The sequence below is a fragment of the Columba livia genome, chromosome 1 (genome assembly GCF_036013475.1).
Source record: "Columba livia isolate bColLiv1 breed racing homer chromosome 1, bColLiv1.pat.W.v2, whole genome shotgun sequence".
Lineage (NCBI taxonomy): Eukaryota > Metazoa > Chordata > Aves > Columbiformes > Columbidae > Columba > Columba livia.
In genome coordinates this window covers 190,718,690-190,744,316 of record NC_088602.1, presented here as the reverse complement: position 1 = coordinate 190,744,316, position 25,627 = coordinate 190,718,690, and the positions used below count along the sequence as shown (strand labels likewise).

At 39.0% G+C, this 25,627-nt stretch overlaps 1 protein-coding gene across 3 annotated transcripts in view; it reads right to left on the bottom strand.

Annotated features, from left to right (window-relative positions):
• The window catches only part of IL17REL (interleukin 17 receptor E like), a 45,500-nt gene extending 20,239 nt beyond the window's left edge, over positions 1–25,261 (bottom strand). For 2 of the 3 annotated variants that reach the window (XM_021298398.2, XM_013369705.3), the window contains exons 1-3: positions 25,042–25,261; positions 6,187–6,214; positions 691–840 (exon numbers count right to left, since the gene is read on the bottom strand). In XM_021298398.2, coding sequence (XP_021154073.2) covers positions 691–840; positions 6,187–6,214; positions 25,042–25,143 — 280 coding nt within the window. In that variant the 5' untranslated portion in view covers positions 25,144–25,261. The remainder of the gene's footprint in view (positions 1–690; positions 841–6,186; positions 6,215–25,041) is intronic. The other variant, XM_065048937.1, reaches the window with a different exon arrangement.
• Positions 25,262–25,627: the final 366 nt, after the last annotated feature.

Below are 25,627 nucleotides of genomic sequence, written 5' to 3'. Positions count from 1 at the left end.
ACAAAAAATAAATTAAAATATACCATGTCATAAGCTTTTTTTTTAGGTGAAAGGCACATGTATTTCATCTTTGTTAAAAAAGGGGCATTACATATAACACATGCATGGGGATGGGAGCAAGGTTTTAATGCAGATAGCTATATATTGAAGTTTTAATTATGCAAATTAAAATACTAAAATTATTAACTCTGAGTGAAGCACACCAGGAAATATCTCAATGGTAACACACTAAGCACATGAGTGGCAGGATGTTAATAAAAATAGACTATGCCCAAAAGTTTGAGTGCTTTCATTCTATTTTATTGCAGAATTGTAACTTCAGACACATAAACTGTTTCTCCTGTTGGGGCAGTCGCCCATGACTGAGTGACCAGGCAGACAAAATTACCCTGTGTGTGTGCGTGCACGCATGTCAGAGCAAGAAAGAAAAGGGCAGCAGTATGCTTGGGGTACTGGTAGAGGGCAAGTTACATCTATTATGTTACAAGTAAAAATTCAGTTGTCTTGAATTCATTATGTTAGTTCTCATCCCCTCAAGAAGGGCCAGGGCTTTCACAAAAAAATTGCTTTCTGATGTAATTACATGAAAACAGTTTTGACACAAATATTGCAATATGGAACAAAATTTGGCTGAACAGCTATAAACAAAAAAGTAAACAGAAATTATTCAGTAGCAAATCTGTTTCCTACCATCCAGACTCAGAGTTCCTTTAATGTTCAAATGAAGAGAGCATGGGCTTCCTTGGACACATTTCATCACTGTTGAGATCTTCATGCTTTTCAGTACCATAGAAGACAAAGATGCAGGCGCATCATGGCAGAAGCTGTTAAAAATGCCACCTGCAAACACAAATACAAAGAAAGAGAAATCTCATTGTGCATAGGATATCTGACCAAGTGAAATCACCAAAGGTGAAGCTTCAGCTCCACTGAGATCAATAGCAAAGCCAGTACTTTACCTAAGACTTCCCACATGGCCAACAGAGCTGATGGGCTTTGCTAGCAATGCAAGTAGGGGTTGAAAAAACTGCATTACAGATGGGGTTTGATAATAAATTTCCTGGGTTAGGGAAGTGTTGACCCACAAGAGGAAGGATTCACACTTGAAACAGTTAAGGCTATCAGAGTGAACTCAGACTAACAGTGTTTTTAAATAATCAGATCTGCTAGATCGTATCTAGACTAATCGTTTATTTACACTTTTTTCAAAACCATTACTTGTATATTGTGAGAACTCTCATAGGTAGTATTTTAATTTTAGGATTGGCTGATGGTCCCAACTACTGTTAAAATATTGTTTTCACACAAGAGGGCACCATTGCATTCCTAGTAGTGGAAAAATCCCTTACACCTACAGGATGTTTTTTAAAACCAGAAGAGCAAGAGCACAATAAATATTATCCAGGCCTTCTTCAAGGTGTAAACAGTAGGCATGGAACACAGCTACTGTGTCTTGTCTTATTTTCCTATGCAAATTTAGTTATCCCAAAACCTAAGGACATCTGTTTGCACAGCCACCTTCTGTAGGCAAGTGCAAAAGAAAAAAACAGTCGTAAGGCCCCAGTGCTCATCAGTTTGCCATATTTAATCTCTTTCTGCTTCTCAGACTGCCCTGAACAGAAATCAGTTATTTATTTATGAATTGAAGTTGGCACAGTGGATCTAATCCCCAGGAAATTCCTTGGGCTTCTCTACCTCACATACATTGTTTGTAGTCCCAAAAAATAAGAGCTCAAGAAACCATCAGAACAGATGCCAGGGATTTTTTTTTCCCTTGGTTTTGTGGTGTACAACGCAGTGCACTTCATTTTAGCTGTAACTACATCATAGCAATTTTGAAATATTTCTTACCCTTCCAACTTGAGTACATAGTATGAAAGTTAAAAGATACCTGAATGAAACAAAGCAATTCACATATTCTCCACCTGCCTCCCTTGCGACAGGCTGGAAGAACAAAAAAGAATCTGACTCTTATTAGTCATATGGCTGAACATATTCCTAGGAGGACTTTGGCTAGTTTGGGGAAGAACATAGTACGAAACACCAGTACCATGATACTGTCCTTGCCACAAAATACAGGATAACAGTCTTAAATCATCAGGAAAAGGTGCATTCCTCAACATCTAGCCAAGAATTGTTGTCAAGCACAGATGCCCATGAATTCACACAAAGACACATCTACAGTTCTCACGGAAGAAGGGTAGGATGTGGAGGAAGAAGGGCAAAACTTTGCCTTACTTCTCCAACCCCTCCAATGAAGGACAGTGCTCTAAATTTAAAGACTGAAACTGTATTAACCTGCACAGGACCTCTTTCTATGTTATGAGATCCTCACTTTCACAAGGTCCAGTTGCAGCTGAAGCCCCTTGCCAGGGACTGATACAGGTGGAGTGTGAAGATAGACTGACATGAATGTGGTACCTTGGCTTGATTCTGTCAGGCATTAAGGTGCCCTCACACTTGGTATCAGGAAAAATAAACCCTGCATGATACATATCAAAAGTCAGAAAAGACAAGCACTTCACACCTGAACATCCACTCCATTATCCTGGGTTTTTTTGCCATTAAGCATATTTTGGAGGCAACAGGATATGCTGATAAAAAACAAGTGGAAAAGAGTGGAAAAACAAGGACATTTTACCTCAACTGACAGTGAAATCAACACTCAGTTATCTAAGGTAATATTGGCAACAAGAAAAGACAGTTTGTGCAAACCAAAGAAAAAGCACAGGTCATCCAAAATACACAAAATAGAACTTAAGAGCAGTAGAGTACAATGACTTTTGAAGAATTTGTAAACATATTTCCACAGAGATGATGCAGCCTTAAGAAATACAGTGCACAGCAGCCAGATGTGAACACTATATTCCGTGTTCCAAGAGTGGGTGGTATAACAATCCTTAAGAGTTATTGTACAACACCCAATCAATCCACTCACAGTCAACTGGGAAATTATTATATTGCAGAACTACCTGATAATTGTTACTAATAATGTGATGAGTGATGATTAGTTTTAGCTCTTACTCTTCGCTCGAAAACTATATTCTCTTGACTGCCTCGTATGACATAGAGTTGTAGCAATCAAATGGCAGCTAGGAGCAACTCTTTCTGCTCATCTCCTTGGTTATTAGTGTAAATTTCTTCATCTAGGCCTAATCTTTCTTATTCCCATGTCTATGTAGAAACAATTTAAGGGAAGAGCAATGTGTATATATATAAATATAGTCAAAGCTGACAAATCTTCACAAAGTATTCTCTTTGGGTGAATTTTACTATATTATTTGACCCTACTTATTTTTAGGAAAGACTGTCACGACTTAAATGAATTTGGTCCCTAGTTACTACTGCCTGAGTTATGGTATTGTCAGATGTAACAGGTTTGGAACTATCTCAGAAGAATCCTAAGTCATATCTAGGTGTTTTACTGTCATTGGATCAGTATCAGGCAGCTGCACAAACACAGTTTTAGGGACTATGCTCTGTCTGTAAGTGGGGACACTGTCTTCCTTGATTGTGGTTTCTACCTTCAAACTGAGAATAAATAAGTATTACACTGGATAAAATGAAGTTACTCTTCCACTTTTGATGTTTTTCCATTAGTTTTATGAGGCACTTTGAGAATTGCAAAAGATGCAGCAAAACTCATTAATAATAATTTAAATGGACCATATCATGCATGAGGATATTAGTTTTGGATCATAATAAATATATGATACAAGGAAGAGCTGACAGAAAACAATTTTCTTTCTATAAGTCATCACAGTGTGAGTCTCATTTCTGACTAATTCTTCAGTAAGCTCTTACCTTATAATCTTTTAATCCCCCCCACTTGGATAGTTTCCTCTGGAACACACACCTCTTTTCTTTTCTCACGAGTGGTATGATCTATACCCCAGAGGACATAAAGAGACATCTTGCTACACAAACCACCTGTGGAGTAAATCTTGCCTACATTTTATGTTTATGAATTATAACTGTAATTAGCCCTACGTGAGAGAGTGATTGTTGCTGTAAGATTCCTTAATTATGGACACATGTTAGCCCAGGCATAAAGAACCCAAGGTTTATTATTCAGCGTGTAGATACTTTCCTTGTACTCTTGCCATCAGCTCAACCACAGCAGATTATTTTTTAATCTGATGATGCAGCAATCAACCCAGAACTGTCATGACAGCAAAACACACCTTATGTACACTTGGATAATAGTAGCCAGAGATAAGCCATGAATACACAATAGAAATGATTAGATGGTTAATTTGCAGCCTCAGGCAAGAAGATGAAATTGAAAAAGAGCAAAAAAGTTGCAGGAAAAACCCATTAATGACAGGCCCAGGCTAACACCCAATAGAAAATCCTAACTGGTTTTTTGTCTGATATTTCTTTCCTGCAAGAATTTTAAGAATTTGAATGACAGTGCTACATCTGTGAGCACATCTAAAGCACACTAAAATTGCTTCACTGGAGCATCATTCCATGAGTATAAATTACAGTGGCATTTCAAACTATTTGCATGTGATTTACCACAGTATCTGCTGCATTTGTGCATGACGATGATCCAACAAACCTCACAAACTAAATATACTCTCCTAAAATAACCATATAGTGCACTTCAGTTAATAAATACCAAAATTTGCTACTTAAAAAGTACTTACACCAATTATGAAATTGATTAAATTTCAGGCTGAGAGCCTCTCTTTCATGACAGATTTCAATGCACAGTAAATTAGAAGGGTTTCACAGTTGTACTTTCAGCAAGTATTTCAAACTTTCAAAATAATGGACAACAAGGTGATATACTGTGCCAAATGATGGAAATTAGTATACACCCACTGTTGCACAAGTGAAGTAGGATGAAGACTGAAAAAATGTTTTTTCATCAGTCCTATAAGGCTGAGTCATCCTACACGTTACTTCTATTAAAGATAGCTGATAAGTCATTTTCAGGCAGCAGGGAAAACCTACAACCAGCTCTGTTTCCCATACATCATGCTACGAGATAAGGATCTTTGGTTTACAAACTTTTCAGTGCCCAAAGTCTACATCCAGCTAATAGCCAAACATCTAGTTTAAGCTCATGTGCATCATCTAAGCATCTTTGGTAGCAAACAGGCAGAGGGAACCCCTCTTGACTCCCTCCCAGTACATAATTCACCTTGTTCTAAGGTGGGTAGAATGAATCACTACCTCGTGGTACCTACAGTGAGTCTCCACTATCTAGATCTGCATTTGTGTAATACCCAGCACAGATTTTAACTCATAACCAAGTGTCCTTCCCTCTGAGACGTGGGGGAAGGGTTTGGTTTCCTCAGCCTGTGCTGGCAGATGGCATGGAAGCATGCTTCAGCTAGGCAGAGCAGAGGTTAACTCCCATTTCTCTCTTCTTCTAGGACTCCTTCCACATAGTTTGTGTAACTAGCAGCTCAGCTGCCTAATCCTAAGAAGTTTAATTTACAGTCCTTGAACCAACCACCAACAGCTCACTCTGCTCACTGGCAGAAGACCAGAGACTTTATTCAGGTGGGACTTTGGACTGCCTCCCTTCCACTGCCATGTCCCTTCTCTCTGCATCAACATGTGTCCCACAAATGACACGCTTTCAGAGTAAGACTCATGACAGCTGACATTCAGCTCACGCCCCATGCCGCAGCATCAGCATCTCACAAGCTCATGGCTCAGTGCTGCAGCTTCTCCTTTCTGCGGACTCTCTCCCACTGGGATGCGGGAAAGGCACCGTGGAGACAAGTGATGCTGAGAGCTGGGCCTCCAGCAGCACTGACCTCAGGGGGATGCCTGGAAGGCAGCTGCCTCATGCTCCCCTGTCAAGTGACAGTGTGTACTGGAGGAGCAGCTGATGGGGGCTTCAGAGTTCAGGTAATCCAAGAGCCTTTTTTATTACTGTAGGCAATAATAATAAATAGAATGAATAAACCATATCAAATAAATAAACAAATTCTCCCAATGACCATCTATCGTAAGGAAGATCATAAAGCAACAACGCACAGTCATTATTAACCTATTCTTTATCAGAACTTACCAATTTCCAGTGTTTTGTACAAGGAAACCGGTGGGAAATACCCTTTCATGACAGTGATCTGACTTCACCAGGAAAGTGGATTTATTATCAGCAATGAATTATCTTTATTTTTCAAAAGCAAATTAGTAAAAACGTGAATGATGTATACTCACTGGAAGGTTTGCTTTTACAATGAATCCCCTGCAAATAGAAAAAAAATATTATAAAAGCTGAGGTAGCAATAAAAACAAATGTTGCTAAGTTATTGTACACAAACATAAACATACCTTTAACAAGTATACATATTCAAAGTCCATAGCATAAATCATTTTCAAGATAAAAAAAAAAGATTTTCAAACACAGCGAAAACGCATATGACTATTGCATGTGACAGCCTAATACGTAGAGGGACACAAGATCAGCATTATCCTTCTTTTCACGTATTTCTGCTGAGGTGTAATTGTTATAACAAGTATAACAGTTCCAACAAATACAGACATCATTTTACAAGGTACCGTCATTCGCATCGATCAGTAGCTTATTTATTATTTTGTTACCATGGACTGCTTCATACCAGGGCAAAGAAAGCAAGTGATTTCTCTGGTGGAAGAGAGCTAGAACACTTCTGAATATTGTATCATTTTCAGAAGATCACACTAGGCCAATGGAAGGAAGTATTACAGTAATTGCAAATGAAGTTTAGAAACAAGATTTGCCTTTTTACTCCTGAGAACCATCTGGCTCCAATTCCTGAAAATTAAATTACTCAGGCACAGTACTTACCACTGTAACAGGCGAAGAGAACCCAACACTGAGATTTTAAAAAGTTGCCAGCTATCTTTCAGACAGACTGCATCCATTTTCCCAATAAAATAAACCCTTAACCACACGCTAACATTTTTGTAGAGTATAAAAACAACAGCTCTTAATTCGAATGCTATGCATGACATTCTAAAGAAAGGCTATGACTTAGCCAGCGAATACTGTTTTCTCCTGTTCTGGCACTCAAGTTTCTGCCATATTACTTATACCAGTATTTCTTTGTATGCAGCATATATGTTCCCCTCTGCTTTCCTTTAAAACCGATGTCTCATTCACATACACATACACTTTTGTCACACCCCCAGAAGGAGCAGGCACCACCCTGTCTCCTCTCTTCTTGGGTGGACTGGGAGCTCTCCGTTCTTTCAAAACATTTTAGGATCTTGTCAACAAGCCAACAACCTGTGAGTTTTAGAGCCAGCAAAAGTCTCTCAGTGGACACTGGGAAGTTTTCAAGTTGTAGAAAAACAGAGGCTGCAGCCTGGGTAAGCATTAGCACATCATAAAATAATTATTGCTTGGTCTTCCAGGAGGCTTTCATCCACAGGCAGCTCTGTCCTCCTCATGAACACAGCTGGAGAGCAAAATCCTGTTATTGCTGCAGGCAAGAAATGACAGGAGGTTGGCTACCCTGTGACAGCTGCCTAGAGTACCCAAGAAGTGTGTTTTCTGTCCTTCATCACTGCTTTTAAGTTTTTTGTTAGATAACTTTGTTTTTAAGGAAGGCCTTTGGAAAACCAGTGACCAGTATTTAACCTGTATTAGTTCTCATTCTTTTGTCCTTTTGGCACTTTTATTTTTAATAATCACTTCTGGAGGTGAGTTGTCACCTTTTACAATTGGCAGTTTGTCACTATTACTCATAAAAGTTTAGAAGCGTAAAAGGTGGTATTTTAAACCACTTTTTATAATAAGACACAGATGGTCATGTACTTTCTTAGACTGAATATTATAAAAATTATTTGTGACATTGCTAAAGATATTTCTTTGGCTGCTGCTACAGAATACTACAACAACACTCAAAGAAGTAGGCCCTGTTGCGATAGGACAAGGGCTAATAGTTTTAAACTAAAAGAGGGGAGGCTTAGATTGGACATGAGGAAGACATGTTTTATGATGAGGGTGGTGAGACACTGGGACGGGCTGCCCAGAGAAGTTGTGGATGCCCCATCCATGGAAACACTCAAGGCCAGGCTCTGAGCAACCTGATCTCATTGAATATGTCCCTGCTCATTTCAAGGGGATTGGACTAGATGATCTTGGAAGGTCCCTTCCAACTCAAACTACTCTATGATTCTATTACTCTCTAAAGGAAATCAAACTTGTTTACATAACTCTTCTAAAACTGGGGTACTTCAATTTCAATGGTTTCATAAATTCCTCAAATCCCCCCGAAGGACTGAAAAATGTAGCTGATGCAACTCCACTTCTGCAGTAACGAGTTCATATAAATATTTGTCATTTATGGATTATTTCTGCCTTTCCCAAAAAAGCTTCATTGGTAGTTTGCTGATTCTCCCAGTGCACATTCATCAATAGAAAGAAGACTGCAGCTTTCTGAATAATTAAGTGCAACATTAAACCAATAAAAGTGGAACATGCCAGCTCATATAAAACCCCACTGGAATTTTAACTGCTGTTTCAAGGACCTCCTTTTGAATTATTTCTAATAAAACCCCACTGGAATACGCAGAAGGACAACTTGAATTTAGTCTCTTTACTTGGCGTTCTCCACAGCCTTAGGGAGCGGAATAGACAAATACACAAAATGACTGCAAAAAAAATTGAGTGAGTGAGTTAGGGAGCGAGCTTTCTTGGTGAGAAAACCTAACTGTTGGATGAACTAATTACTGAGACACTGCTTACTGGAAGAAATTAATCTCTCATGGGGCTGATAATTCAGGAAATTACTTCTCATTTTGCAGCCAGACTACTGAAAATATTTTGGTTAGGTGGCTTGAGAAATTTTCCAATTCCCAGTCAAAATTTCTTAGAATATCATCTTTAAGCTAATTTCTCCAAGCATTTTTTCTGGTTACAATCATGGTACAAACATACATTAGTTAAAAATCAAGATCCCATTGAAGTAAACAACAAAAATCTCACAAAACTCAGAGGATTCAGACTTTTACTTGGAGAAGGCCAGTGTTTTGGAGCCCCTGTTATGACACCTGAAAAATGCAAATCATATGTAAATAAATTAAGTTATAAACATTAAAAAAAACTACTCACTTCTGTAGGGCTGCGAGACAATGCAGAAATTCTCCTATACCTCCTAACCATTTTGCAGAATAGTCAAAAGAGACCATTTGTCTCAAAGAAGGACTCAAATAAATTAATGAAGCTCCTTTCCCACTTTCCATACCTTTTATTTTCAGGAATTTTCAGTGATGAATGCAACAGAAAAACATAACACACTAAAACCAGAATGGAAATTTTCTTCCCCTTTCACAAATGCCGTGGGTGTCTTTTATGCAAAAATAAGATCCTGAACATGATAGTACACTTTATTCCTATATAGAGAGCATCTTTGATTCATATCTGCTCAGGGAAAGAACCTAAGCAAAATATTCTTACACAATGCAGAAACAGTTAGGGATTTTCCTATTTCTCTAGGGTTTTCCCCATTTGTGGTATTACTCAACTGTAGCTAGAGGTTATCTGAACAGACACCAACAATGCATAGCATTCTGAATAGAAAGTGTGGTGCCAACTTTTTAGCTAGCACACCAACTTCTCCTTAATCTGACCCAATTGTAATGTCACATTGTTTTATTTAAAGACCATAGAGAAGAAAGTGAGATCAGCAGACAAACACTTGGATTTGGGGGCACAGAGAGTATTTTCATGAATTAAAATTGCCAAGAAAAAAAACCCAAAGATTAGATGTGCTCCCCATTTCCTCTTACATCTCCAGGCACTGAATCAAGCACGTAAGTGTGGAAATGATACCCTGAATGTTCTGTCATGCAGGAAAGATTCTAAGGCACAATTGGGTTTTTACAGTCTACCTATTAGTTCTGTTGTACCTTGTTCATAGCAGAGTTGGCGGCAGCTCTTCCACAATTCCATAAGGAATAAGCCTGAAAATGCCTTAAAATGTGTTCTTTAATTGGAATCTTGCTGTCAGACACTTAACATTCATCCATTAAAATGCCTACATTAGAGTCAGCGAATGTACAGTGGTCAGTTTTTCACCCTTTTGAGAGATCCTCGGTGGCAAAGCTATTGCCCACATCCCTACTTTATGTTCAACTGTAAAACAGGGCAGAGAAAAAGGAACATGGCCGTCTTCTGACATTTCCATCTATTCCAACAATTTCTGTTCTTTCACCACCGTTAAAAAGTACTGTCTTAATGTGGTGTGGTCTTGCAATAACCAATGTGCAAATTGTAGCCAAAAGGCTGATAAAAGTGATGAATCTAATCATGTTCTTTTTCATTTCCAGTGAAGAGGTGATGCTCTGCAGAAATCCGTCTTATTCTGCACACAATTAGAAAGGATCTCCCAGATCACTGGGTCTAACCCCCAATAACCACAGATACTACGTCATCTAATTCCTTTCAAAAACTAGTGAAGCTTCATTTTAAAATCAGTCAGGTTTTTGTGTGCACTGCTCCAATAGCCGAGGCTACTCCAGAAGCCCTGTTCTCTAACAGCACCAAATCTTTTCATTTCTAACTTGAACACAGAAATGGTCAGCTTCTGATAGCACCCATTATCTTTCCACTTAAACAGATGCTTTTCACCCTGGAATTTACTTTCCATTTGTCCACAGCCAGTAATATAACTTTTCTCAGCTTTTTTGTGGACTATAAAAGCCAAGTTCTTTTATTCCTCCCTAATAAAACAGGCTTTCCTTTTTACCATCACCCTTCTCAGCAGCTGTTTCCACTTTAATGCATCTTTCCCAATGGAGTGACCAGAACCATACACCATTCTGAAGATGGTTTCCTACAAGGGTTCATTTGGAGCCTTGTAAAGTGGTGATATTTTTTTCTCATTTGGGAGCACCACAACCATGTCAAATCAGTAGTTATCCTCCGAAACAGAGGGAGATACTTACCCCTTTCTATGTAGGCAATCTACCAGCAGCTTTCTTTTCTCCATCTGCTCACCCCATTCAGTTCATGGAGGGAAGAGCCAACAGATGCTGGGTCATAAGACTCCTAAATGATTTCTCATGGCCTCTAGTGACAAACTAGACAATGCTAATGTGATCTCAATCACCTCCATAAAGAAAAGGTCTTTGAGCAGTGGACAGCCACACGCAAAGTGTTATGGATCTATACAATTTAAACACTTTGGATGGAAACAGAGAGGATTTAGAGCTGCATCATAAGAGCTCCTCTGACCATAAACAAATGACTGTAATTTCTTCCTGCATTCAGTCCCAGAAGCTATCTAGGGGGAACTTAACAAATGGAAAAAAACGAGTATGCTTTAACTTTTTCCAGAGCTATTTTCATAGGTGAAGGAGATAATGGCTTTGCACTTTACATGATGCTGGTGGGGATTTGAACCTCGCAGGACTTTTCTCATTCTATTCTTCTAAAGATCACCCCTGTACTTATCTTACCAAATGTAAGGAAACAGAATTCTGTATAGCAAGAGAAAGCACAGAGATAATAAATACAAACAATATGAAAATCTAGAACTCTTAAAAATTCATAGTTAGTATTGCTGATACAGCATCTCAAAAATACCTTTTATCAATAGGAGCAACTGCATTTGTTTTGATGTCATGCCTAATTACTTTCATTGCCAAAGTAAAACTATCTTACTGATGATCCTTTTTAATTCTTGGCAAACCACAAGGTTGCTCTTCAACTTTGACTGACAGTGTGGTAATCAGATACATGTGAACAGTGTGCAATGGGATCAGCTAAGCAACAGCAGAATGAAATATTTGGACTGTCATCCATGCAGAAAAGACATAGGCACCTGAACTTATGGCAAAGCATTATTTTGGACTACTTGAAACTATTGCTTCTACAATACGGCCTAGATATTGCTGGAAATTTTTACAGAATGCTAAAAACAAAACAGAGTCATGCCTATACGTTATTCAGCTCTGAGCCCCTCTGTGTGCATTCCAAGCTGAACAAAAATGAGCCCATCACATTAGTGCAGTGCTGAACCTGAGAGGATAAGTACTGCTGAGAAGTGGGATGTTAAGCTGGCTCAGTACAGTGCTAACGAGGTCACACACTTATTGAATTTGAGCTGGCTTGTGTCCAACAGAGCAAGGTAACATCTCCCTGTTTTAATGACATATTAAAGTTTTCTCAACTAAATGGTGAACTGATGATGAACAAACATGGAAGAGATTATTTGGTTTACTGCTTCAGTAAGGCTCCACAACAGTCTAAAGCATAGCCTTGTACCAGTTGCTGTTTCCTGCACCATTTGCCATTTCACATGTATATGCAAATGTATGGACCTGTCCTCCACAACCTGCTGATTGTCGCAAGGCCAACACTTCAGCTACAGCCCAGCAGCACCCCAGTAGTGCAGGAGCAATGACTAACACGAGATCCTCAGGCTCCTTAGATGTTTGTCCTTCCATTTATCTGCAACTATTCAGGTATAACAGAGATTTCTGTCTTCAAGTCAGTATGTTCTTCCTCCTGTACTATATTGATGCAGAGGAATCCTGTTTCCATATTTTAAATGGACTGTCCCGTATTTTGTCTGGACTGCATGTGGCATATAACGTTTTCTCACCATCACTGTGGCTGCTGGATCCCTTTTACAAAGACAAACAAGTGAAAGAGTTGGCAGCACAGTAATTATATTTCTGGGAACACTTTGCAGTGATGTGCATTTTTCCTATAAGTGAATGCATGGTCAAAATAATATTGCTTTCATCCTCACGACTGGGAAGAAAATTTCCTCCTTGTATTTTTTTTTTAAGTGAATTGTGTGTAAAAATCATGCTGTGATACAAAAACGGCCTACACAGAAACCACTTGATTCATTAGACCAAAAGGAGCTATGACAGGCTGAAATAAAAGCTGCCTGTTCTATTGTATGCTCCAATTCCAGGGCAAGAAGCAGAATTTGCTTGAAGCAACACTATACTCTAGCTTTTTTTTTCTTTAGAAATAAAAACAACAGAAAAATAATAAGACAAAAAAGTCAATAATTTTCATGTTACATTTCCTAAAATACTAATACAAGTTGTTAACAAAATAGAATTGCATATAATAGACAAAGTAAAATTAAAATGGAATTTGAATGCCATACCCTCAGCTGGTATAAATCAGAACAATCCCACACATGGAGTTCCAAAAATTTCAGATCACTCAGCTACTTGAAAGGACAACTAATCCACCAAATCAGCACTTCTAGCCTAACAATGAGACAGGGACATTCTAACACAGCATTAATGATTCTTCCAATGAATGACTGGAAATTTCATATGTAGTATGATAAAATGGAGTCAAACAAATTTAGAGTGGAAGGGGTCTCTGGAGGTCATTAAGTCCAGCCTCCTGCTAGATGCAATACTGTCACCAACATCAAATCAATTCAGCCATTACTTTGGCCATTGCTTGAAAAACTGGAGGATGTAGAGTCCATAAGCTCTCCAAACAACCATGGATATCCCATGCTTCGAGGTTAGGACCGTATAATGATCTCTATAACACAAAAGAAGCTGCAAGAAAAATTTAGTTAAGATCCCTCAGCAGCACTGACAGAACTGAGACTTGGAGCCTCAGAGGTGACTGGAATCCGTGGGCCATGAGATTGTCACAGAAGAGGGATAAAGAAAAAAGCAGAATTGAAGTGAAGTTCATGAGAAGAGACCATCCAGGATAGAAATGCTCCTGTTGCTGCTGGAGGAAGTGGCTATTTCTTTTGGAAATACTTGTTTTTCTTTTGGCCTGAAGATCTTTTCCTGTTCAATTTACTGTCTTCTTATACATCCTTACACTGTTGCTCAGTAAAAGAGGGAATATATTGTAGGCCTGGCTTCCCAGTGCTCTGGCACACACAGTGAAATCCTCACCAGATTGCTCTAATAGACTACTGATCTTTTATGTTTAGAGTCAGTCCCAGGAGCAGAACAGCACTCTGCCCTACACTATGACCTTTACAAACGGTAAGTTCCATCCTGCTCACATTCACAAGTTGTGGAGGACTATGGTTGATTGAAACTCTTTCCACCAATTTGAATGAACTTTGAATGAGATCCAAGTGGGGAAAAATTTTTTGCCTCTAGAAATTTCAGCTTTCTCCATGAGAAAACTGTCACATTATTTCCAAGTAAGGCACTTTGGCTGTGCAAATTTTGCACTACTACTGGTAGTGAAATTAAGACAAGGTTTTCCATCATTTGCAAAATAAGATTGTCAACCAAATCAAAAAGAGGATTTCCGTACCTGAAACATGATTTAAGCAAACCGTGGTAATCTCAGACAAACGTCATGATCTATAATACCTTATTAATTGCCCCCTCTACACTAGAGGCGCATAAGCTTATTAGGCACCTATCTCCTTTTCTGGTCTGAAAGCTCCCTGGATGCATGTAGTTTGGTGTCTAGTTCACAACCCAAACAAAGCTGGAATGACAAAAGCTTTTTGGGAGAGCACACAGTCACTTGTGAGATACCTGCATCCCCCAGTGTAGCAGGTGGCTTGAGGAGATTCAACAGTCGTAGGGGTCAAACAAACAAAGCTCACGCACAGCTTCTTTCAAACTGGAAATATTAGAAGAAGGAAGGGGAATATGGGCATGTTCCCACTTTAATACTCTAGCTTCCATGTCCTTGTCTCAAAGGACAGCGAGGTTCAACATCCTCCTTAGCCTGAAGCAGTTCTAACCCTAAATTGTCTGTTTGCCACACTGCCCGGTATACAAGAGGGCTTCCCAGGCCTCTTGTCAGAGCAGCGATATTGTATAGAGAGGAAATGCAAGAATGAAGGTCTGAGAGAAGGACAGCCAAGATACAGCTTAATTTTTAAAGTAGAATGCTTTCAACATTCAAATGGGACATCTGTTTCCTACTTCAGAGGTCATTTACATTTTATTTTAAGCAGTCATCAGAAAAAAAAAAAAAAAAAAAAAAAAACAGAAACTGCAACTTTGGAAGAGTGGCTCTTGGCAAGTGCTCTGAATAGAGAATGTCAGACTCTGGCTCACAACTCAGGTGCCTGGGCTCTGGAGAGTGGAGCTCAGACTAACTCAGTGCTTAACTTTTTCCCTTGCCTAACCTGGGGCAGCACCATGCTGACCATGCTGGTTTCTCATACTGCCCTGAGAAGTTGCTAATGCTTTCTCATGATCTCCATTTAATTTGTATTTAATAACCTGGAATCATAGGAAAAGAGCAGGGTCACAGAATGGGTCGATGTCTTACAGATACTATCCGGAAATGTTGGGGGCAGAGAGCCTTAAAAAAAAATGAACTTGTTAATCTCAACCTTGCCAGCACGGATCACAAAGTTGGAGTAAAATTTAGAACATCGAAGCACACTTGCCAATAATGTATTTTAACAGTTTAAAGACTTTAGAGAGCACATCAGGGCTGAGCCATGGAGATAAATGCAGGAGCACGTTTATGGTTTTTGTAGCTCCCATAAAAATGGTGTTTCTCCCTCTTCTCCTTAAACAAAGAAGAATCTCATACCTAAATTAACTTGGAACTACCCTTGATTATAGCTCTTCCTGCTGAGAAATATTTTTCAATGTTGGCTTTGGTTTTATTGTAGCCTTAGCTTATGTTGTTGTAAGGCTGCACAAATGATTCCTCAGGCCATCTAGAAGCACTGGTAGAGTAGTAGGGGATGGCAACCCTGAGAGGCCACTGCATTCCTTCCTCGTGCCACAGCATCAATTAATGAACTGCTTCCATTAAAGACAATGATAAACATGCCTGAGTCGCTTTAATTGTGCTTGCTTGAGTTACAGAAACACTCTAGCCACAGCTTTTTTGCAGCTTTATACTTGAAAATTTTTGAAAGAGAGGATTATTTCCTAACTATTCATATTTGTATTGTTATGGCACCTGAAAGTCTTAATCCTACATCAGAAGTCTTATAGCACGATCTCTCCATACATGTCTTTTCTACCCTATCAAGAGCAACAAAAGCCAAAAATACCTTTCCCTGAAATAGCTAGCAGTGTGAGTACATGAAAAATTAAAAACCATTCAGAATTTGGCATGCAGAGAAGGCCTACTGGAAACATCTGTGCATTTCAGCTGAAACATTTGCAGTCTGAGACAACCAATATAGAAGCCAGTTGTGAATTAATCAGGAAGACTAAATCATATAAAATACAAAATAAAAAATAATTACTCATAAAGTCTTTACACTGTCTGTTTAGCTTTTTACTGTTAACACATAATTTTGTGGGAATTTGGGAGTGGGGAGAAGGAGGGAAAAAAAAAAAAAACACAACAAAAAAACGTGGAATAGTCATATAGTTTGGCTTCACCTTCTGTACCTTCCACATACTGTAGTTGCTAAAGTTAGCACAGTCCAGTTAAAGGAGGCAGAGGTCCAAAAGAAGGACTTCCGAAAAGGCAAGATTCCACCAACTTCGCAACAGCAGCATTGTTTCAGCTGCCTCTCCTCAACACTCTGTTGTCTCTAGAGACAGCGATAATTCCTGGGCATGGCCCCAGCTTCATAAACCTATCAGTGTTCAGTACCTGCATATGTTGCTTCATCCCATGTCTCATTTTTAATTATAGCGCTTACTCAATGAAAAGCACCTATGGTACACACTTGCCTAAAAAGTGTATGTGGTTTTTTCTCCCTAAGTGGAGGAGAAAATAAGCCACAAAGGCAAACTGAATGGTTGATGCAAATGTGACCATGGTTTAAAAATTATTCTATTATATGTAAACATAATATACTGAAAATGAGGGAAAAAAATAAAAGAACACCTACTACCCACCATTATAGTGTCATGAAGCATGACACTATAATGTGAATTGCAAAAATAAATGTAAAAAAAAAAAAAAAAAGAGGAAAAAATATAATACAAGGTTTTTAAAATTTGAAAAGTAATGAAGAAATCTGCCATTGCAATCTGCCATTGCGATCAGGGAGATGAAGGGGGAAAAAGATCGAGGAAGTTTGCATATGTAGGGATGAAAGCAAAAAACAAAACTAGAGACAGTGAAATGTATTAACTGCAATAAATTCTATTTCCTCAAAGTTTTTCCAAGAAAAGACAATGAATGCACATCTAGTAGTGTACAATGTTGTTTCTATGATTCATACTTTCTGAAAACGTGCAGGCAAGTAGAGGCAACTCCAAGACGATCAGTTTTCCAGAAATTATTGAAATTTACCATATGTACTCAAAGCAACTAAGTTGAAACTTTTTCTTGCAAGAGAAAGAGCCACAGATAATCTGCAAAGTAGAACTAAAATTCTCTTCATTTTTCCACAGACACTTCCTGAATAAGATTGTATGTTCCATAGCTTTTACGGTGAGTCCCATATTTCACATGCTAAAAGGGCACAGCAAGAACAAAGCAAGACGGGTCTTAGACTCCGTTGACTGTTCCAGAGGAATGAGTTAATTATGACTCAAAAAAATCTTTAGATCCCACAAAAGAGAAAATTATGCATGAAAGCAGAGATATTAGGGTTAGAAAAGAACTCAAGATGCCATCTACAATAAATTTCTGCCTTAGGAAGAACAATCTTTATCAGAGACATATCCAAGAGATATTTGTTTAGCCTGTGTGGAGATCTCTATAAGGTCTGCAGGAAATCTATTCCAGTGCTCAGCATCATTTGTTACAGTGACTTTCCAACTTATTCATGACCTCAGAAATTCTGGCCCACTAAATTCCTACAGTTGTGAAGGCACAATCAAGGATGTGATGTGTCCATATCACACCTGAGTCTACATGAATTTACTGGTTCTGTGATAATTCCTAGCCAAGTACTTCAAAGCTGGTCTGGAACTTCCTCAGCAACACAGTGCTGTCCAGGGCATATTTTCTGTTCTGTGTTTTTAAGATGTCAAATAATTTCCTGGCCTTCAAAAAACGGCAAATAAGTGTTAACAAAATCAGGAAAACAAAAGGTTTTACAAAGACAAATATTTTCCTGAAAGTATGAAAACTACTATGAAAAAACCTGTGTCGGAGTTGATATATAAAATCTAGGGATCTTTTGTGGGGATGATGGTAACAAAACGCATAAACCTTCAACTGTGGGTTCCTGGTTTGAACAGCCTGGTAGCCACAGCACAGCGTGTGGGAATTCATGGCTGCCAGAAATTAAGCTATTTTCAGTCAAGGATAGGAGGAAACTCCATTCTTAGGTCCAAGTTCCCTACCTATCTGGGACTGAGGCCTAGTTTCTCAATACTGAGCCAAAAAGCAGTGGAGAATCCAAAGCTATCCTCAGAAAGAAGTCTTTTAAAACCTCTTCTTGGTTCTTCTCATTTTTGACCATTCCTGGTTCTCTTCCATGAACAGACATACTGGCAAGAGAGGAAGTATGGGACAGTATAAACAAACGTGACAAAGTAACAGGTACAGCATTGCCAGCTCCAGCAAATGTACAAATTAAGCTAATCCCAGACTTTACTGCAACAATACTTATCGCAAGAATTCTTACTGCAAGAATTCTTGTTAAAGTTACTACCTCTCCTAGAAAAATTGTCCTGACCAAATTACAAGTAGCTTTCCAACTGCAAACCAGTCAGTCAGCCAGCAACATTCTGCAGCTGTGGACAGCACCTGTTCTGAAATCTCAATATTCACCCCTGAGCTCTGGGTCCAAATGGAGCTGAAGGGTATCTTTCTTCCTTAAGATCAGGGCTGAGAGATTTGTGAGATAAAATTCACTGCCAATAATAAAGGTCAGATGCTCCCATCTCCTTCTGAGCTTGCTTATACATCCTTTTTTTTTTAGCATTTACCTCCAGCTACAGATACTGATTGCACATACTTATGTTGCCCTCTGACAGTGGTGAAGCTTCTAGCACTGCTTTGTGTTTCAGCTTCAGGACACCTTCTCAGTTCCGGTTCCAACATCTGTTAATTTTGTGTCCCCAGCTTTCATGACTGTTTGTAGTACCTCTGCTCTTGCTGCTCCGGTGGCTTATCTCTTTCCACACCTTGTAACCTTTTTCCAGAGTTCTTGAGGAAGTGAAAAATGAGAAAGAAAGAAAAAAAAGCGCTATTGTTGCATTTTTGGCAAGTTCTGAATTGCAGTGCTTTCTCCATTTCTTTTTCTCCTGGAATAAGTGATGGTAGATGCTCTAATAATGAGGAACACTGGAGAGTTTTTAAGTCCTTGCTTGTACCTGCCACTGGCCATTTTCTTCTCAGGGAGTGAGGAAATGGGACGGCTCCCAACCAGCAGCATAGGACAGAATATGAAATATAGAAGCTTAAGTGTCTCGTGTCATTGCCAAGCTATTTTTTATCCTAAAAGAGCAAATGTGAAACACAGTCCAAGAGATAAATCACCTAAGCTTGCAAAACTGCAGGTCTCCTGACTGCCATCAGAGAAGGCAAGCAGTAGCAAAAGGAAGGCTTGGGAATATGTGGACCCGCTGCTGAATGAGGTGGGTGGCCTGGTGACAGAGGATAGAGAGGAGGCAGAGTTACTGATTCATCTTTACTGCTAAGGTCAGCCCTCAGGAATCTCAGACCCTGGAGGTAAGAGAGAAAGTCTGGAGAAACAAAGACTTTCCCTTGGCTGAGGATGATCAGGTCAGAGATCATTTAGGCAAACTGGACACTCACAAATACATAGGCCCCAATGGGATGCATCCACGAGTGCTGAGACCTGGCATGTGTTATTGCTAAACCATTCTCTGTCATGTTTGAAATATCACGGAGACAGGTGACCTGAGGTCTGGAGGAAAGCCAATGTCACTCCAGTCTTCAGAAAGGGCAAGAAGGAAAGTACAATCCAGTCAACCTCACCTCCTGGAAAGGTGATGGAACGGCTCATTCTAGATGTATCCTCTAAGTATGTGGAGGAAAATAATGTTATCAGGAGTAGTCAACATGGATTCACCAAGGGGAATTCATGCTTGACCAATCTGATAGACTTCTGTGACTGGCTGGGTAGATGAGGGGAGAGCAGTGGATGTTGTCTATCTCGAATTCAGCAAGGCTTTTGACACTGTCTCGCACAACATCTTCATAGGTGCAGTCAGGAAGTGTGGGTTGGATGAGTAGACAGTGAGATGGATCATGAACTGGCTGGATGGCAGAGCTCAGAGGGCTGTGATCAGTGGCACAGTTTAGTTGGAGGCCTGTAGTTAGTGGTGTCCACCAGGAGTCTGTGTTGGGTCCAGCCTTGTTCAAACTATTCATCAGTGACCTAAATTAATGGACAGCATGCACCCTCAGCAGCTTTGCTGATGGTACCAAACTGGGAGGAGTGGCTGATTGTCCTGATTTTCTGACACACCAGAAGGCTGTGCTGCCATTCAGCGAAACCTGGACAGGCTGCAGAGTTGGGCAGAGAAGAACCCAATGAAGCTCAATGAAGGCAAGTGTAGTGTCCTGCACCTGGGGAGAAATAACCCCAGGCACCAGTACAAGTTAGGGGTTAAGCTGCTGGAAAGCAGCACTGAAGAGAAAGACCTGAGAATCATGGTGGACAAGAAGTTAACCGTGGTCACGTGCCCATGTGGCCAAGAAAACGAACGGTATCCCGGGGTGCATTGAGTATGACCAGCAGGTCGAGGGAGGTTATCCTGCCACTCTGCTCTGCCCTGATGAGGCCACATCTGCAGTACTGCATCCAGTTCTGGTCTCCCTAGTTTAAGAAGGACAAGGAATTACTGGAGAGAGTCCAGTTGAGAGCTACAAAGATGATTAGGGGCCTAGAGCATCTTTCTTATGAGGAAAGGCCGAGAAAGCTGGGTCTCTTTAGCCTGGAGAAGACTGAAAGGAGATCTTATCAATGCTTATAAATATCCCAAGGGTGGGTGTCAAGAGGATGTGGTCAGACTCTTTTAAGTGCTGCACAGTGACAGGATAAGGGGTAATGGGCACAAACGGAAACACAGGAGGTTCCATCTGAATATGAGGAGAAAATTCTTTTCTTTGAGGGTGCCAGAGCACTGGAACAGGCTGCCCAGAGAGGTTGTGGAGTCTTCTTCTCTGGAAATATTAAAAAGAGACCTGGACACATTCCTGTGCAACCTGCTGTAGGTGAACCTGCTTTAGCAGGGTGGTTGGACCAGATGATCTCCAGAGGTCCCTTCCAACCCCAACCAGTCTGTGATTCTGTGATATCTAAGCAAATAATTTATATTACTCTAATACAGTGATTCAACATGATTGAGCCCCTTAAGTATGACTTGTTTGACTAATGAGTACTTAACACTTAATTATAGTATTCAAAGCACTTAATTAAAACACATAATTAATACACAGGAAGGTCAGCACTATTTTGTGCTCGTGAAAACTGGCGAAAGGAAATTACTCAAATAGGGCCACACAAGTGAGTCAATGACAGGCAGGGATGCAAAACCCAGGCTTTCTACCTAGGGCATGCTGCCGTGGGTTGTATTGCATCTCAGCAAATATTAGCAAAGGCTATGTTTTATATTTTCATGCATCTCCTCCAGTCATCAGGTATATCATTGCATACACAAAAAAGTCTGTGATAAATCATCTTCCTGTGTTTGGATTTCACGCTGTATCTCTCATTCTGAGGAAACCAGGTCTCCGATCAGACTCCTAAGACACTTTCCACATCTAAAACTAGTTTTTCAATAAGATTTTAGAGAACAACTGAATCATGTCACCTGGATTATCATGTCCATCTTTTAGAGGCTTGAGATTTCTTTTAAAATAGAAATTGTTCACCTAAAGAATGAACACAGAATGTCGATTTATGTCAGCCGAGTTAGCAGCCTAAGGGCTGTATTATCTCACTGGTTTTGCAGTGGGTAGTATTCAGCCAGATTGGTCTGATCTGTGGCATAAACATTCAGTAAAGAAACACCACATAATCTGACTATGAATAGCATGAACAGGCAGCAGTTATATCAAGAATCTGCTGCCAATAACCTTTATAATTGGAGGGAAATCCCAGATTCAGTTTAGGGTTTCCTTCTTTACCCATGGACTTTGGAAGCATCACTACATTTAATGGCAGACAATACAAATACTATTTCATAATTTTCTGGAGATTTTTTTTTTTTAAATGTAGGGCTCTTGATTTTTACCAGCTGTTGAATCAAATTTAGTGTAAGCCTGTTGCTTTGTGTACAGCCTGCAAACAATGTGGATTGTAAAATGAGTAGTGCACAAACCCAATTTCAATTGCAGGCTGGGATTCCCCAATGTTTTACAGGGGAACTTGGTTGATAATTGTGTTTGCTGTTGGGTGAGGCATGGAGACCAATCCATTGTATTTAACCTTTCAATACCAGAATATCACGCAAGCTCTAAAGCCAAGCCATTAAAATAAGGAAGGAGAAATCAATTGTAAGACATAAAAGCTTGGTTGTTCCTTTGCCATTGCTGAACCCACAACTGTATATTTTCATGCTGTTTAAGTCTTCACGTAATACTTGTATAAACATCCAAAGTCCTTTTGTTTTTTCTTTTCCTGTACTGGACAGAAGTGCAGTTTGTGCTATAGTAATGAAACCTGGATATTGCCTTATACAGGGCAATGCTAGGATGTCTTGCTGAATACTCATGGCAAACTAAGAATGATCCATGAATTTGTAAGAAGATCCAAAATCTAAACAGTTCGGTGTAAGGGTTTTTAGGTCACATACCTGAAAACAGTTATGCCACTATTTCCCTCTGAAGTACAACCAGCACTTTACTCAGATCAGGATTGCGTGAGAAGGTCAAAATTGCTTGCAAATATTCAAGGGACACAGCCACCTCAAATTGTAGTCTGCTGGTCAAACTCAACAGTTATTAAACCTACTCAAAACCTTTTGAGAACACAGATATTTTGAAAAATGCAGAAAAATGCAAATTAATTGCTTTTCATTCCCCTATTGCTTTATGAAAAACCACACGGCCTCAGGGTTGACTCTGCAGAAGAGAAATCCCCTATAAAAAATATGGGAGAACTTTGTAAAGGAAAAAACCCTTTAATACTCACTTGTAGCCATATCAGCTACAGAAAACTTCTTATAGTTTTAAAATTACAATATCTCATTATAACATTAAACATATTGCTTGAAAAAAAGCCATTGATTCGCTACTTTGTGACATGATGTGCTATAGGAGAAGGCAAGAACACATATATTGCACATGGACAAAGATAAATTGTAACCCCTGGTTAGTGCCCCTATGAAGACCGTTGAGTTATAAATTATGCAGAAGATAAACTGCTCGCTTTTAAAGTGACTGAGGTAGAAATGGGATTGAGGTCACAAATTGTGGGCAGTTACATAGGGAAACTGAAGTTACTTCCAAAGGACAAGCAAGTTTTCTCTAACAAGCTAGTCATGAGACTCTAAAGTTCATGTAGCTAAAATGCTTTGCATTAGACTGAAAATGCTACGCTGGCAGTAATTTGTCCCATTGAGACCATTATTGCTCCTAATGAGAAAATATTTTTGTCCTAAAAAGCCATGAACGCATTCAAGATTCTGCTGAATACAACTAGGAGAAACATTACACAGAGAACATGAACTGAATCTTATCTTGAACATCACAAATGATTGATTGATTCATTATATTGGAAGCTATGTATTTCCCCTGTAAATTAAAAAAACTAATAATAAAATAAAATCCACACCTTTCTCAGTTGTTCAACCTTCAGTATCGGAAAAGTTGTAAGAAATTCTTGAATGCAAATAAAGGGCTCCAGCCTACCACCCACCAAACCTCGGGGCTGTGTCTATATCTCGGGCATCCTGTGAATCAGTGTTCCTAACATGCACACCTAACACATATGACAGAGAAAGACGTCCCTTAAGGTCCCCAGAGGTAAATCCTATCCCTTAGACTGAATCTCATCAGATAATGTTGCTATTGTTTTTTTACATGCTGAGTCTGATAGTCATACACTATTTGGAGGAATAAATTAGAACAGAAAATCATTTCTATTTTGAACTCTCATTGCAGCAGACCAAGGAGCATAAATTTTTTTAAATGCATGTGGTTTTGCATTAATAAACATAAGCACATAATACTTCTTGAAAAGTGCTCAGATATGTCTAGAGATTAATATCTTATGACTATATCTTATTATTCTAAAAGCATCATCTAAATTGATAGAGACTACAGAAATTTAATGCAGGAATATAAAACAAGTTTAAATATAGAGGGGTATTTTTTCCCTCAATCTAGTATTTTATAAGCATCTTTATTCCTGATATTTTCTAGGATACACACATAAAATATAGAATAAATTGCTGTAACATGTACTAACTTAATATCTTAGTAGTACCACAACATTTAGATAATCTTCATTATGTCTCATTGCCTGTCCTAAACACTGACATCTTCAAGCAGAAGCCTGTACAGACAGCCAAATTCTTTTATACCATCAATTCCACTTCTCCACAGCAAGTACAGAGTTACCATCCTCTAATAAGACTGGAAGTCAGATTCCCTGTTATTTTATCCTTTTTTAATTTATCTTTCAATTTACTCCAATTTTTACAGTTTCAGGATGCCAACAGAAGCAGAACATCTCCATACTGCCCCTTTGTGGGCATATTTGAAACATACAAAATTCAAAGCTTTTAAAGAGATGGTTTGGTTCACACTCCACATTTATGCACATACATAAGTCATTAAATTTAATACTGCAGTTACATTCGTCCCACAAAATGAAAAACAGAGTTCACTCTTTCTCACACTTTATTCATTTGTTCACAGGAAAGTCAGTGTTTCATATATTCCTAATACAATTAGCAATTCTGAAACCTCTCAGTCCTCCCTCCCTCATCTCTTTGGCACCACTGCTGTTGTAAAAACTGACTCTCCAAAGTGATTAATATGAACTAAATCATTTTTTTTTCAAATACAAAAGACAAATAAAAAAGGGTACTAACAACAGCAGCTGGAAATAGTGCAAGATACATTTCCTTACTCCCTCACTAACAGTCATCTTTGCCACTTTGGATACTTAATTCAGAATGACAGGAATATAAAGTGAATGTTCAGGACAGAATAAATATTTTTCCATTTTTGCTTTCTTGCATTTCTTCCAATTATTTTCACAACATACAACTACTATGTTAGTAGAGAGCAAACAGGAACAAGTAAGAGATTACCTGAGAACATGAAAGTCCACATTCTTCAATCCTGGGAATAATCTGACAATCAGAATTCCAAAAAAGCATTATTAGAAGAATCTGACCATGAATACTTATCATCCTAAATTAGGGGAAAAAAAAAAAAAAGGCAAAACCTCAGAAGAAACCTTCTACTCTGACAATTTTCTCTCTCATGCCAAAACTTTAATATGAATTTTAGTCCCTCCCACAGCACCTCTGAGCTCCTCCCTCTAAAACTTTCCAAAGACAGGAAATTACTAGTTGTGGGAAATATAAAGCATGTTCAACTCATTTATTATGGTCTGTAGTGAAAAATGGGAAACGTGAGTTTCTGACAATCACAGTAAAAGCCTTTTCCTCCTGGTTTTCATCATGTCAGCTTTAGATCAGTTTTAGCAAACTTCCATAGATTTTATGTATAAGTGGTTTTTTTTTTTTCTGGCTCAATGTACCAGGCAGGTTCACTGGAATCCAAATGCATTCTTGTGTCTACTCACTTTTCTGTTTTTCTAATGCACTGAATAAAAAGAAAAACAGCTTTGCTCAGGTGGTAGTATTGGAAGACTGCTTTCTTGGTTTTCAT